Source organism: Malaclemys terrapin, chromosome 15, assembly GCF_027887155.1.
Source record: "Malaclemys terrapin pileata isolate rMalTer1 chromosome 15, rMalTer1.hap1, whole genome shotgun sequence".
Classification (NCBI taxonomy): domain Eukaryota; kingdom Metazoa; phylum Chordata; order Testudines; family Emydidae; genus Malaclemys; species Malaclemys terrapin.
In genome coordinates this window covers 4,879,644-4,893,874 of record NC_071519.1, presented here as the reverse complement: position 1 = coordinate 4,893,874, position 14,231 = coordinate 4,879,644, and the positions used below count along the sequence as shown (strand labels likewise).

Below are 14,231 nucleotides of genomic sequence, written 5' to 3'. Positions count from 1 at the left end.
TTTCATTTGATCCACCAAGGGGATTGCCTTTCTCAATGGTTCCTTTGCCTCTCAATCCAGCCCTCAGTGCTTTTTCATGTCACTGGTTGTGCGTAGGACTTGGCTCGTAAATATTCACTAAAGGCAGTACACTATTTCCTATGAAATCCTTCTCAAAAGCAAACGTCTGCTGTAATTTTTGCTGAACATACATCTCCAACTCCAAAATAGATTGACAACCACAAGAATTCAAACAACATGAGTTACACTAACAAGGCATGACTCTTTCTTTGTGTATATATATATATATATATAAACTAAGAATTTTGGGTTGTTTTTATTTCTCTTTTTGTTCTTTAGGGTGCAGTAGGCCCAGAGCCACCAAAATAGGAGCCCAAGCTCTGGTCCACACTACAAACTGATGTCAGGATAACGACGTCACTCAGGGCTGTGAATAATTTGTACTGACTAAATCCTTACTGCAGACTGTGTTATGCCGATGAGAGAGCAGTTACATGAAAAATAAGTATAAATTTAAAATATTACCACCGCACCATGCTATAATGTAACTTTATTTCTCAGTTATGTTATCCTGGGTATCCATGGTCATGCTGACGGCCATGAGTGCCTACCTCAGGGCAGACTGTCAGATGCGAGGCAGACACCCAAAAATTGTAGTGAGCAATTTTTACAAAAGCAAAGTTCCCTCTCTTGGTATTGTTACCTCCTCCTCAATTATTGGGAGTGGACCACATCCCCCTGACTGAATTAGCCATGTCAATACTGCCTGTATATTTATGCCTGTATCTGTAATTTTCACTCCATGCATCTGAAGAAGTGGGTTTTTTAACCTACAAAAGTTTATGCCCTAATACATCTGTCAGTCTTTAAGGTGCCACCAGCCTCCTTGTTGTTTTTGTGGATACAGACTAACACGGCTACCCCTCTGATACCTAGTACCAAGAGACTGTCAGTCCCCCAGGTCGATTTGCGTCCTAGATCTCAAACCAAAGACAATGCTGGTAGACAATTCTATAGTAAACTAAAGGTTTATTAGCTAGGGAAAAGATATGAGAGTTATTGAGCAGTTAACCCTAGTAAAATATATGTACAGCTGCATAGGTGTCAACTCTGTGGGTGCTCTGGGGCTGGAGCACCCATGGGAAAAAAATGGTGAGTGCTGAGCACCCACTGGCAGCCCCCCTATTAGAACCTCCCCCCAGCACCATCTGCCTGCCAGCAGGCCCCACTGACCAACGTCTGTCCCTCCCTCCCTGCACCTTCCACCCACTGCAATCAGCTGCTTTGTGGGGCATGGGAGACTGGGTGGGAGGGGGAGGAGCAAGAATGAAGCACGCTCAGGGGAGGGGGTGGGGCAGGGGTGGGAAGAGGTGGGTGAGGGTGTGGCCTGGGGCACATTGGAAAGTCAGCACCTGTATGTACAGGTGAGTCACAGTCTATAATTCCAAATGGTAGCAGAGATGTAGTCATCTGCCAGTTTCCCAATAGTCTTTTAGGGCTACCCAGAGTAACACTGGGGAACTCTGTCTTCTCATTTGATTATTCTGTCCTGTAAGAGTCCAGAGATGAAGAATTTTTCCTTGCATCCATACGTATAGCTTCTTCTTACAGAAAACAAGCTGACAGGCTCACTATCCACACTAGGTGTTTCTTCGATGAGGGAGAACAAGGAATGCATTTAGTGTCTTTGATCTCCGATCATCACACACAGTGACTACTGGCTTTGAAATTAGCACTTTTCTGTTAAAGTTCTTCCTTTGCACTACACAAGGCTTCTTTCTAGTTTGATGGATTTGTTAGTTACAGGGGTATATACAATGTAAATCTTTGCTATTACATTGTAACAGAATAGAGATAAAAGTGAATGTTCAATGCATGCAGCATCCCCTACGTTTTCACCAAATACACTCGTCTACATCTAACAATCACTTTGATCTCTACTAATACGCAAGTGGATTGGCCTGGCTTCCAGCTATGAATCTGTAAGTTTTTGGTGAGGCCTGGGGCTTTGGCATGAGCTGTCACCTGATCTGCCCACATCACATCCACAAACAGCAATACCAGCCCATATATTTTCACTGAGCAATGATTTCTAGTTTTTTTTTATTCCATCTAATTAAAACCCTATAGTACAATTCCACCCCCTTTTGTACTTAAGCCATCACAGCTCATACTGTCTATGAATGGGTGACAGTGGATGGATCACTTGACGATGACCTGTTCTGTTCATTCCCTCTGGGGCACCTGGCATTGGCCACTGTCAGAAGACACTGGGCTAGATGGACCTTTGGTCTGACCCTGTATGGCCGTTCTTATGTTCTTAACAAATGAAGGAATAGAAGAGGAAAGTGTGCCATTTGGTGTGTGCAGGTTAGGGAATTATTTACAAAAATAAATATTTGTAATAAGTTATCAATTACAAAAGAATTGGGGTGGGGGGAATCATATGTTACTGAAAGTCCAAAATGGTATTGAATGTTATAGGAACCTATAACTGTTTTAGGTATATGGATTCTTTGGGAGTGAGAACAGCAAAAGTATGAAACTAGCGCTCCCTAAAGGCAAATAAAAAAGAATCCAATATGTATTTATTTTAATTTAATGTCTTTTGGGTGCACAACTCATGATTCTTGAATACTTGACTACTCAATTTACCTTGGTCTTATATGCCTATATTTAGTAAAAATTACAGAAGGATTTCATACAAGATATTATCATGCCCGTGTGACCAGATTTTTAAAGGTTTTTAGGGAATTAGTGGGATTTTCAAAAGCATCTAGGTGCTTTCAACCTTTAAAAATTTGATCTGTAGTATTTGGGAACCAAGTTCTATGCACAAATGGTGATGTGAAAAAGTGCTGAATTGAGAGGAAAAACAACAGTGGATAAAGGCAGTCCCCACTGGTGGATTAAAGGAAAGAGTAGATGTTTTGACACCAACCCAGGAAATTGGTCGGCCTTGACCTTGCAGGCTCCCAAAGAATAAACTTGTTATTAAAAATTATTTTTAAACATTAAAACTACAATACAAACAGGAAGTGCTCTACCAGAAATACTGTGAGATGTGATGGCTGAAATTCCCAGCAACATGATATTCGCTATTAAAGATATGCACAGGGATGCAGAATGACAGCTGTCTGCACCATGATAATGAAGATAAACGATGAAGTGCTAAAAGGAACAAAAATATCATTTTGCCGAGTAAATAATTTAAACAGCATTTCTAGCGGATTGGAACCAGAGCAGCTGCTAGGCCAGTGCAGCCTACGGCTATGAGGCTCTATGCAGACATATACACTGATAAGGGATCCCTTGAAACACTAAACCCCTATGACAATGATAATGTTGGGGGGGGGGGTGTCCAGTCTACTTCAGCAGCTCAATGCGCCTTGGTCCTGCTAGTGCAGGCAGGGGGCTGGGCTCAATGACCTTTCAAGGTCCCTTCCAGTTCTAGGAGATGGGATATCTCCATTTATTTATTTAATTTCTATTTCCGACAGGGAAGAAGCGGCTTTATCTAGCAAATGGGATGCAAGGTGCCTTTAAGAAAAGAGCCCCGGGACGCGGCTCGGAAGCTACTGTCCTGCAGAGAGGGAGGGGGACCCCCAAAGCCCCTCCCCCCAACCTGAACTTTTGCAAACAATGCAGATGGCTCACGCTCACCCCCTTGGTGGTGACTTTGGCCCCTTCTGCCACTGTCTGGCCCTGCATCGCCCAGTCCTTAACGATGCTCCTTGCCCCTGATTTTGCCGCTTGTCTCCTCTCCTTCCCCTGTTTCACTCTCCTGTGCCCCCCTCCCCTCTGATCTGCCCCTTTAACCCCCCCGCATGAGCAGCAGGGAGCAGATTCCCCCCCCCCCCGGGAGGCAGAGCGAGGGCAGCAGCCGGCTACTGAGCATCCTCCCCTGGCAGAGACACGAGCAGCACCACCTCGCTGCGGGGCTCCCCCAGCTGGAGGCGGGTTTTCCCGGCCAGAGCTGGATTCACCGCGTGTCACAAACACCCTGCGCGGGGCCCGCACCAAGGGCTCCTGCCCGGGCCGCTGCACACGGAGGGGCGTCTCCGAGCCGGGCCTGGGGAGACGCCCCTCCGTGTGCAACGGCCCGGGCAGGAGCCCTAGGTGTTTGCAGCGAGGCCATGGCCGGGGCCGGGAGCGCAGCGCGGTGGCTGCTCCAGCCCGGCAGCGCGGTGGGTCCGGGAGCAGCGCGGAGCGGGCGGGGGCTGGAGACACGCGTGGGGCGGACACGCTCCTGCCGGGCCCGGCTGCCTGGTTCGCCCCCTGCCCGGGTGGGTCCCCGAGCTCCCCGCGGCCGCAGAGGGGCTGCAGGGGGCGAGTGTCCCGGGCGGAGCGGAGCGGCCCCTGCTGCGGGGCCCGGGAGCGGCTGAGCCGGGAGCTGCAGGAGGGGCCCGGAGCCTGGTTCGGCTGCAGAGCTCGGAGCCCAGGCTGGGCCCGGAGCGAGGGGATGGGGGAGCTGGGGGTGTATCGGGGGTCGGAGCCCGGCTGCAGGGGGGACTGTTTGGAGCTGGGAGTTTGGGGAGTGTCAGGGTGGGGGTAGGAGCTGAGGTTGGGTGGGTGTGTGTCCGTGTTCAGCTACTGCACTTGGGGAGTGTGGGGGGCACTGGGGAAATTGGTGCAATGTCTGAAGTTGGTTACTTGGCTGTGAGCAGGGCCTGGGATGTTTGCAGCCGGGGGGTTGGGCTGCACCCCTGTCACTTCAGCCAGGGGTCCTGTGTTTTCTCTGGGAAACCTGGTGCCCCTTTAACTGGCCTCTCTCAGATCTTCCTGGCTGAGGTTGAAGAAGACTTGGGTTAAAAGTCTGAGTGGCAGGGACTCTGCTCGGGCATCTGCAGGGCAGGATGGGCCTCGAAAACTGGCAGTTGTGAGGCCATTTGCAGCAGTGTGTAACCCCCTCCCCCGCTTCTTCCAGGAGCCCCCACGAGAGTGTTTGGCCCCTCTAAGAAAAGAGAGAGAAGCAGCCAAAACCGAGGAGCTGCTGGTAGGTGCCCAGGGCCTGCTGCCCCTCAGGTTTGCCTGGGATCACAGTGCCCTGAGTGACAGTGAATGATGGACCCGGCCTGCCAGCCTCAGCCGGGGAACCATCCCCACTGGACCCCAGAGGGAGGGTAGGGTCAGACACATGGGTGACATGATGCCCTTAGGGTGCAAGAGGCTACTGGGCAGGAGAGGGTCAGTCTGTGTGTTAGCCCAGAGACCTGCCCATGGGCTGTCTGCATGTTACAGTGACCAGGGATCCATTTTAGCTCCTGGGGGTGATGGGGAGGAAGGAGATGAAATGTGGGCTGGAGAGATGGAGGGTTTGGCTCAGTGCAAGTTGATGAGGTTTGGGTGGGAACAGGCCCTCCTGTTAGCAGTGTACTGCTCACCCCTGCCATGATCCGTCCACCCTTCCTGACCTAAATGCACTTTCCATGAGCCACCACAAGAGATCCTGTGCCCTGGTAAATAACTCCTCCACCCGCCAGGAGGTGCATTTATGGTTCTCCCCTATTACTGACCCGCCCTCTCCCTGTGATTGCAGAAACAGACGGAAGCCGAGAGGCAGAAGATTGTCTGGGAGTGGAAGGAGCTGCGAGGGTTTCTGGAGGAGCAGGAGCAGCGGCTGCTGTCCCGGCTGGAAGAGCTAGAGAGAGCCATTGTCCAGAGAAGGGATGAGGGCATCTGCAGACTGTCCTGGGAGTTTTCCCTGCTCAGCGAGAGGGGAAGAGAGAAGGGGCAGCAGCCGCTGAGCCAACCCCTGCAGGTCAGGCTGTCATTGCAATGATCATACGCAGTGTTTCTATAGGCGCTTCTGAGCCCTAGACCCCAAAGCACTTTACAAAGGGGGGTCAGGGGCATTATCCCTGTGATACAAAGGGGGAAAGTGAGGCAGAGGGGCCACACCCCTGCCCAAGTTCACATCATGAGGCTGTGGCAGCGGTGCCAGGGATGAGTCCTGGAAGTCCTGGATGCTACAACCCCAAGACCTTTTCTCCTGTCCTGGAAAAGTCTGTCTGCATTTGCACTTGGAGGGTGAAATCCCCTCCCCCATGCAGAGGTCCTGAGCCAGGCCTGAGGCCCTGCTCACACCAGGTTAATGGGTTACTGGGGTCAGGAGGCTTGTGGGTCTTTCAGCACTGAGGGGGAATTTGACTCTCTCGAGGCAGAGAAACATTTTTTTCCTGTGAAGTGCCTGGGGAGAATCGTTCTGTAATGGCAAACCCCCAGCAGGGATTGCTGGGGCTGCTGAGAGCAGAAGTCCCTGCTTGGGGGATGGCAGCTGGTCTGGGAACATGAACCTGAGGGTCTGAAATTCCCTAAATACCCAGGACTCCAGTGGTGATTCCCCTGCACAGCAGGAGAGCTCCCCAGGCTGGGACAACCCCCCTGACTTGCCTCTTCTTTCTCCCCTTCTCCAGGGTGCTGGGAACACTGGGGGCAGGTGAGTCCCCGGTTCCATTTCACTCCCCATCATGTTCAGTTACGTTTGGAATCTGCACTAAATATGGAGCTCCCCCCTGCTCCTGCAGTGTAACACCCCGGTTTGGTGCCTGTGATTTTGTCTCCCCCACCCAGTGGCTGCCTCAGCAAGGGGCAGAGCCTGTTACTCTGACAGCTAATGAGGTCCCACCAGGGCTGTCAGACATATGGGCCAGACCTGGCCTGTCTGACAGGTTTATGTGGCCGCATCACATATTCACCGTGTGCAGAATCTCAGCTTTCAGGTTTTTTTAAGTAAGTGTCAAGCCCTCCTGGTTACAAAGAAACCCTCCCAACTGCAAACGGAGACAAGGTTGCCTTTCAGGGTCTGCTGACACCATGGCTCAGGGAGGTGTGAACTCCTCTGTCCCCTGTTAATTTAATTGGAGGGTCAGCTGACATGAGGACACTTTAATGTCAACATTCAATATTCCATGGCTGGTCACTGGTGGAATGGGGAAGGGGCAGGAATGAAGCCTTTGAGGGGTGGGACTAGGGAGCTGCTGTAGGGAGGAGAGGAGAGACACAGACATTGAGGAGAGAGAGAAAAATGGAGAAAGGAGGGTGGGGAAAGGAAGGGAACAAAAGGTAGAAATAGCAGGGGCCCTAATCGTGCGTAGGATGGCGGGGGGGGAGGGTGTTGTCCCATTGAATGATACTGATCGTGACAATAAAGGACTTAATAGAGAACAGTAACTAATTGTTGGCATGGGGATCGGGCTCATTTCTCACCCCTCCTCCTTTCCCCAACAGGAAGGAAGGGACGTTTCGGAAGCCGGAGCTGGGGTTTGTGGAGCTGGAGAAGAGACTCAGCCATTTCTCTCTGAAAAGCGTCCACCTGCAGGAGGTGCTGTTGGGATTCAAAGGTGAATGGGAGTGTGTCTGGTTAGAGCGACCCTGAACCCAGGAAGGAGTCAGGGACTCTAGTGATGTCACTGACCCCAGGATCCATCTCACAGCCCAGCTCAGCAAGACACCCTTCCCCATGGAGTAGCCCTATGGGGCTGGCTCTGTGTGCAGCGGCTGCACTATCAGCCTCTGATCTCTGTCACCATCTCGTAGATAACAGCAGTTACATTAAATAACCAATGGGGATTTCTCCATGAACGCAAAGGCCTGACTTCTCATCTCTCCCATCTTCTCCTTCCCTAGAGATGCTGCAACAGGAGCTGAGGAGCGACACAGGTATGTGTTTGTCTCTGATGGGTCATGGGGAAATTTCAGACCAATAACCATGTTAGCGAAAGGGTATCACGGCCTCTAGCTCCGATGTGTACCTGGAAGCTATAGAATCATAGAATATCAGAGTTGGAAGGGACCTCAAGAGGTCATCTAGTCCAACGCCCTGCTCAAAGCAGGACCAATTCCCAGCTAAATCATCCCAGCCAGGGCTTTGTCAAGCCGGGCCTCAAAAACCTCCAAGGAAGGAGACTCCACCACCTCCCTAGGTAACGCATTCCAGTGTTTCACCACCCTCCTAGTGAAATAGTTTTTCCTGATATCCAACCTGGACCTCCCCCACTGCAACTTGAGACCATTGCTCCTTGTTCTGTCATCTGCCACCACTGAGAACAGCCGAGCTCCATCCTCTTTGGAACCCCCCTTCAGGTAGTTGAAGGCTGCTATCAAATCCCCCCTCATTCTTCTCTTCTGGAGACTAAACAATCCCAGTTCCCTCAGCCTCTCCTCATAAGTCATGTGCTCCAGACCCCTAATCATTTTTGTTGCCCTCCGCTGGACTCTCTCCAATTTGTCCACATCCCCTCTGTAGTGTGGGGACCAAAACTGGACACAGTATTCCAGATGAGGCCTCACCAATGTCGAATAAAGGGGAACGATCACGTTCCTCGATCTGCTGGCAATGCCCCTACTTATACAGCCCAAAATGCCGTTAGCCTTCTTGGCAACAAGAGCACACTGTTGACTCATATCCAGCTTCTCGTCCACTGTGACCCCTAGGTCCTTTTCTGCAGAACTGCTATCTAGCCATTCGGTCCCTAGTCTGTAGCAGTGCATGGGATTCTTCCGTCCTAAGTGCAGGACTCTGCACTTGTCCTTGTTGAACCTCATCAGGTTTTTTTTGGCCCAATCCTCTAATTTGTCTAGGTCCCTCTGTATCCGATCCCTACCCTCTAGTGTATCTACCACGCCTCCTAGTTTAGTGTCATCTGCAAACTTGCTGAGAGTGCAGTCCACACCATCCTCCAGATCATTAATAAAGATATTAAACAAAACCGGCCCCAGGACCGACCCTTGGGGCACTCCGCTTGAAACCGGCTGCCAACTAGACATGGAGCCATTGATCACTACCCATTGAGCCCGACGATCTAGCCAGCTTTCTATCCACCTTACAGTCCATTCATCCAGCCCATACTTCTTTAACTTGGCGGCAAGAATACTGTGGGAGACCGTATCAAAAGCTTTGCTAAAGTCAAGGAATAACACATCCACTGCTTTCCCCTCATCCACAGAGCCAGTTATCTCATCATAGAAGGCAATTAGGTTAGTCAGGCACGACTTGCCCTTGGTGAATCCATGCTGACTGTTCCTGATCACTTTCCTCTCCTCTAAGTGTTTCATAATTGATTCCTTGAGGACCTGCTCCATGATTTTTCCAGGGACTGAGGTGAGGCTGACTGGCCTGTAGTTCCCCGGATCCTCCTTCTTCCCTTTTTTAAAGATGGGCACTACATTAGCCTTTTTCCAGTCATCTGGGACCTCCCCTGATCGTCATGAGTTTTCAAAAATAATGGCTAATGGCTCTGCAATCTCACCCGCCAACTTCTTTAGCACCCTCGGATGCAGCGCATCCGGCCCCATGGACTTGTGCACGTCCAGTTTTTCTAAATAGTCCCGAACCACTTCTTTCTCCACAGAGGGTTGGTCACCTTCTCCCCAGGCTGTACTGCCCAGTGCAGCAATCTGGGAGCTGACCTTGTGCGTGAAGACAGAGGCAAAAAAATCATTGAGTACATTAGCTTTTTCCACATCCTCGGTCACTAGGTTGCCTCCCTCATTCAGTAAGGGGCCCACACTTTCCTTGACTTTCTTCTTGTTGCTAACATACCTGAAGAAACCCTTCTTGTTACTCTTAACATCTCTTGCTAACTGCAACTCCAAGTGTGATTTGGCTTTCCTGATTTCACTCCTGCACGCCTGAGCAATATTTTTATACTCCTCCCTGGTCATTTGTCCAATCTTCCACTTCTTGTAAGCTTCTTTTTTGCGTTTAAGATCAGCAAGGATTTCACTGTTTAGCCAAGCTGGTCGCCTGCCATATTTACTATTCTTTCTACACATCGGGATGGTTTGTTCCTGCAACCTCAATAAGGATTCTTTAAAATACAGCCAGCTCTCCTGGACCCCTTTGCCCTTCATGTTATTCTCCCAGGGGATCCTGCCCATCAGTTCCCCGAGGGAGTCAGTCTGCTTTTCTGAAGTCCAGGGTCCGTATTCTGCTGCTCTCCTTTCTTCCTTGTGTCAGGATCCTGAACTCGACCATCTCATGGTCACTGCCTCCCAGGTTCCCATCCACTTTTGCCTCCCCTACTAGTTCTTCCCTGTTTGTGAGTAGCAGGTCAAGAAAAGCTTTCCCCCTAGTTGGTTCCTCCAGCACTTGCACCAGGAAATTGTCCCCTACACTATCCAAAAATTTCCTGGATTGCCTGTGCACCGCTGTATTGCTCTCCCAGCAGATATCAGGGTGATTAAAGTCTCCCATGAGAACCAGGGCCTGCGATCTAGCAACTTCTGCTAGTTGCCAGAAGAAAGCCTCATCCACCTCATCCCCCTGGGCTGGTGGTCTATAGCAGACTCCAACCACGACATCACCCTTGTTGCTCACACTTCTCAACTTTATCCAGAGACTCTCAGGTTTTTCTGCAGTTTCATACCGGAGCTCTGAGCAGTCATACTCCTCTCTTACATACAACGCAACTCCCCCACCTTTTCTGCCCTGCCTGTCCTTCCTGAACAGTTTATATCCATCCATGACAGTACTCCAGTCATGTGAGTTATCCCACCAAGTCTCTGTTATTCCAATCACATCATAGTTCTCTGACTGTGCCAGGACTTCCAGTTCTCCCTGCTTGTTTCCCAGGCTTCTTGCATTTGTGTATAGGCACTTAAGATAACTCAATGATCGTCCCTCTTTCTCAGCATGAGACAGGAGTCCTCCCCTCTTGCGCTCTCCTGCTTGTGCTTCCTCCCAGGATCCCTGTGATCGGCGTTGGCCCACCTACCCGCTAGGGGGCGGTGGGGAGCTATGAGGTCACTGGCCGGCCTGGGTCACGCCTCCGTCAGCGGGGAATTAGCGGCGGGGCGGCCGCCAGCCAGAGTCTGTAGCGCGCCCCTCAGGCAGGGGAGCGCCGGCAAAGGTCAGTAGCGCGCCCCTCAGGCAGGGGAGCGCCGGCAAAGGTCAGTAGCGCGCCCCTCAGGCAGGGGAGCGCCGGCAAAGGTCAGTAGCGCGCCCCTCAGGCAGGGGAGCGCCGGCAAAGGTCAGTAGCGCGCCCCTCAGGCAGGGGAGCGCCGGCTAAGGTCAGTAGCGCGCCCCTCAGGCAGGGGAGCGCCGGCTAAGGTCAGTAGCGCGCCCCTCAGGCAGGGGAGCGCCGGCTAAGGTCAGTAGCGCGCCCCTCAGGCAGGGGAGCGCCGGCTAAGGTCAGTAGCGCGCCCCTCAGGCAGGGGAGCGCCGGCAAAGGTCAGTAGCGCGCCCCTCAGGCAGGGGAGCGCCGGCAAAGGTCAGTAGCGCGCCCCTCAGGCAGGGGAGCGCCGGCAAAGGTCAGTAGCGCGCCCCTCAGGCAGGGGAGCGCCGGCAAAGGTCAGTAGCGCGCCCCTCAGGCAGGGGAGCGCCGGCAAAGGTCAGTAGCGCGCCCCTCAGGCAGGGGAGCGCCGGCAAAGGTCTGTAGCGCGCCCCTCAGGCAGGGGAGCGCCGGCAAAGGTCAGTGGCGCGCCCCTCAGGCAGGGGAGCGCCGGCTAAGGTCAGTGGCGCGCCCCTCAGGCAGGGGAGCGCCGGCTAAGGTCAGTGGCGCGCCCCTCAGGCAGGGGAGCGCCGGCTAAGGTCAGTGGCGCGCCCCTCAGGCAGGGGAGCGCCGGCTAAGGTCCCGGCGTGGCTCTGCCGGGTAGGGGAGCGCAGGCCCACCCTACACCACTGCGCTCCAGCCCAGGGCCCTGACAGTGGCAGAACGAGGGTCCCACCACTGGGTCAGCGGGGTCGTCCCGCTACATAGACTCACCACTGTGCAGCTCTGTCCCTGGGCTACTTCCTACCCGACAGTTTTCCCCGAATCGCTCTGGTCCCGTGAGTGCGTCGGGGTAGTCCGCTGCTGGCAGCTCCGGCTCCCCCTCAGGCTCAGGCTCCTCCAGCTCCTCTGGGTACTCGGCAGCGGGCAGTCCTGGCAGCCCCAGTCCGTCCTCCAGGTGAGGTCTCCACTGGCCCAGGGCCTCCCCTGGTGTGGCAGCAGGCTCTGACGGGAGCAGCCCACGGTCTGTGTCTGCCTCCCTCCCTGGTGCTGCCCCAACTGAGCTAAGGGCCCCGCCCTTTATACTTCCTGTTCCACCCCTCCCCTTCCGGGGGGTGGAGCGAGCTTGGGCTGGCCCCGCCCACTCAGGCTGAGGGACAGGCACTTTACCCTCAGGTTCGGAGGGAAGCCACCCTGGCTCCCTACAATCCCATTTCCCCACTTACCTCAGGGCTTTGGTCTCCTTCCCCCGGTGAACCTAGTTTAAAGCCCTCCTCACTAGGTTAGCCAGCCTGCTGGCGAAGATGCTCTTCCCTCTCTTCGTTAGGTGGAGCCCGTCTCTGCCTAGCACTCCTTCTTCTTGGAACACCATCCCATGGTCGAAGAATCGAAAGCCTTCTCTCTGACACCACCTGCGTAGCCATTCGTTGACTTCCACGATTCGACGGTCTCTACCCCGGCCTTTTCCTTGCACAGGGAGGATGGACGAGAACACCACTTGCGCCTCAAACTCCTTTATCCTTCTTCCCAGAGCCACGTAGTCTGCAGTGATCCGCTCAAGGTCATTCTTGGCAGTATCATTGGTGCCCACGTGGAGAAGCAGGAAGGGGTAGCGATCCGAGGGCTTGATGAGTCTCGGCAGTCTCTCTGTCACATCGTGTATCCTAGCTCCTGGCAAGCAGCAGACCTCTCGGTTTTCCTGGTCGGGGCGGCAGATAGATGACTCAGTCCCCCTGAGGAGGGAGTCCCCGACCACCACCACCCTCCTCCTCCTCTTGGGAGTGGTGGTCGTGGAACCCCCATCCCTAGGACAGTGCATCTTTTGCCTTCCAATCGGTGGAGTCTCCTTCTGCTCTCTTCCCTCAGATGGGTCATCTAGTCCACTCTCCGCATTAGTACCTGTAGAGAGAACATGGAAACGATTCCTCACCTGTATCTCCATTGCTGGTGCATGGACGCTCCTCTTTCTCCTTCTGGAGGTCACATGCTGCCAAACCTCCTCACAATCCTTCTGTCCCTGCTGCGCCTGCTCTGAATCTTCAGAACATTGTGGCCGTAGAAGCATCTCCTGACGTCTGTCCAGGAAATCTTCATTTTCCCTTATGCAACGCAGAGTCGACACTCGTTTCTCCAGCCCTCGAACCTTCTCTTCCAACATGGAGACCAGCTTGCACTTTGTACAGACAAAGTCGCTTCTGTCCTGTGGAAGAAAGACAAACATGGCACAACCTGTGCAGGTTACAACAGCTGATCGCTCACCTTCCATATCACCGTCCTCTTAGGAGCTTCCTCAACAGTTGCAGGAACTACTCGGAGAAACCTGCAGATGAAAGCCTCAGTGCGCTCTCCCCAAGCGAACTCCCTCTGTTAGCCTCTGCTGTTCGCCGCTCAGCTGGTTCGCTGCTGACTGCCCTTATATACCAGTCAGGCCCACTCAAGGCCCACCTGGAACAAAGCACTCCCAATTCACACTTTTCAAACAAACAAGCAAGCAAGGAATCAAGCACACGGTCAAACTGACCAACTGTCCCAGCAGCAGGCACTCAGATACTCACCAACACAGCCCCCCTAATGCAGCACTTAGCGTACCTCCTCTCGGACAGCTCCCAGGCAAACTCCCGCTGTTAGCCTCTGCTGTTCGCCGCTATGGAACAACGTGAAGCCAGATGAGCCCTATGACTGCCCAATTCACTCCTGTTGTGACATCTGATGTGGATTCAGAGCGAATCCTGATCTCACTGGTGTGTTTCCCTTTGGGGCAAGGAACAAGCACCTGAAAGATGTGAAACAGGAGGAGATAAAGGGCTGGTCTCCACTGGTGCGGCCGGGGGGGGAAATCGATCTAAGATACGCAACTTCAGCTACGAGAATAATGTAGCTGAAGTCGACGTATCTTAGATCAATTTACCTCACGTCCTCACGGTGCAGGATCAACGGCCGCTGCTTCCCCATCAACTCTGCTTCCGCCTCTCGCTCTGGTGGAGTTCTGGAGTCGACGGGGAGCGCGTTCAGGGATCGATTTATTGCGTCTAAACGAGACGCGATAAATCGATCCCCGATAGATCGATTACTACCCGCGGATCTGAATGAGAGATGGGACAGTGGATACAGACTGGCTATGAATGGGAAGAGGTCCCTGGGTTGAATATGGTCTAATTTTGAATGAGGATGGGAGCCTGCTGTAGGGTATATCTGTGTTTCTTACACTTTTCCCATTGGTGAGCTGTTGTATTGATTTTAAAAGCTTAAAGTGTTTACTAATTTTTTTTTTTTACTGTTTAATATTAAAACAGTGAT

The 14,231-nt window shown here is 52.8% G+C and overlaps 3 protein-coding genes across 5 annotated transcripts in view; 2 read left to right on the top strand and 1 right to left on the bottom strand.

Annotated features, from left to right (window-relative positions):
• LOC128823040 (zinc finger protein 154-like) overlaps nucleotides 1-14,231 on the top strand; it is an 85,966-nt gene that overhangs the window by 52,434 nt on the left and 19,301 nt on the right. The window lies entirely within an intron of this gene.
• LOC128823096 (E3 ubiquitin-protein ligase TRIM7-like) lies at nucleotides 4,088-8,051 on the top strand. Of its 3 annotated transcripts, XM_054005190.1 has the most exons (6): nucleotides 4,088-4,187; nucleotides 4,928-4,996; nucleotides 5,540-5,761; nucleotides 6,417-6,439; nucleotides 7,231-7,343; nucleotides 7,630-8,051. In XM_054005190.1, exons 1-6 carry the CDS (start codon nucleotides 4,137-4,139, stop codon nucleotides 7,707-7,709), a joined length of 558 nt encoding a protein of 185 aa, XP_053861165.1. In that variant the 5' UTR covers nucleotides 4,088-4,136; the 3' UTR covers nucleotides 7,710-8,051. The 3 variants fall into 3 exon arrangements, with proteins under 3 accessions (XP_053861165.1, XP_053861164.1, XP_053861166.1); XM_054005189.1 differs by lacking the exon at nucleotides 6,417-6,439; XM_054005191.1 differs by lacking the exons at nucleotides 4,928-4,996; nucleotides 6,417-6,439.
• On the bottom strand, nucleotides 9,279-13,749 carry LOC128823077 (uncharacterized). The gene is made up of 2 exons (XM_054005157.1): nucleotides 12,161-13,749; nucleotides 9,279-9,411 (listed from the first exon to the last, which is right to left on the bottom strand). The coding sequence occupies exon 1, from the start codon at nucleotides 13,198-13,200 to the stop codon at nucleotides 12,193-12,195; it is 1,008 nt and encodes a 335-aa protein (XP_053861132.1). The 5' UTR covers nucleotides 13,201-13,749; the 3' UTR covers nucleotides 9,279-9,411; nucleotides 12,161-12,192.

What these genes read in the sequence shown, in the direction of transcription:
- LOC128823096 (XM_054005189.1), top strand. Translation starts at nt 4,137, where the DNA reads ATGGCCGGGGCCGGGAGCGCAGCGCGGTGGCTGCTCCAGCCCGGCAGC. An exon ending in TGCTCCAGCCCGGCAGCGCG is followed by an intron (nt 4,188 to 4,927) that starts GTGGGTCCGGGA and finishes CGCTTCTTCCAG; the next exon opens with GAGCCCCCACGAGAGTGTTT. An exon ending in CGCTGAGCCAACCCCTGCAG is followed by an intron (nt 5,762 to 7,230) that starts GTCAGGCTGTCA and finishes TTTCCCCAACAG; the next exon opens with GAAGGAAGGGACGTTTCGGA.
- LOC128823077 (XM_054005157.1), bottom strand. Translation starts at nt 13,200, where the DNA reads ATGGAAGGTGAGCGATCAGCTGTTGTAACCTGCACAGGTTGTGCCATG.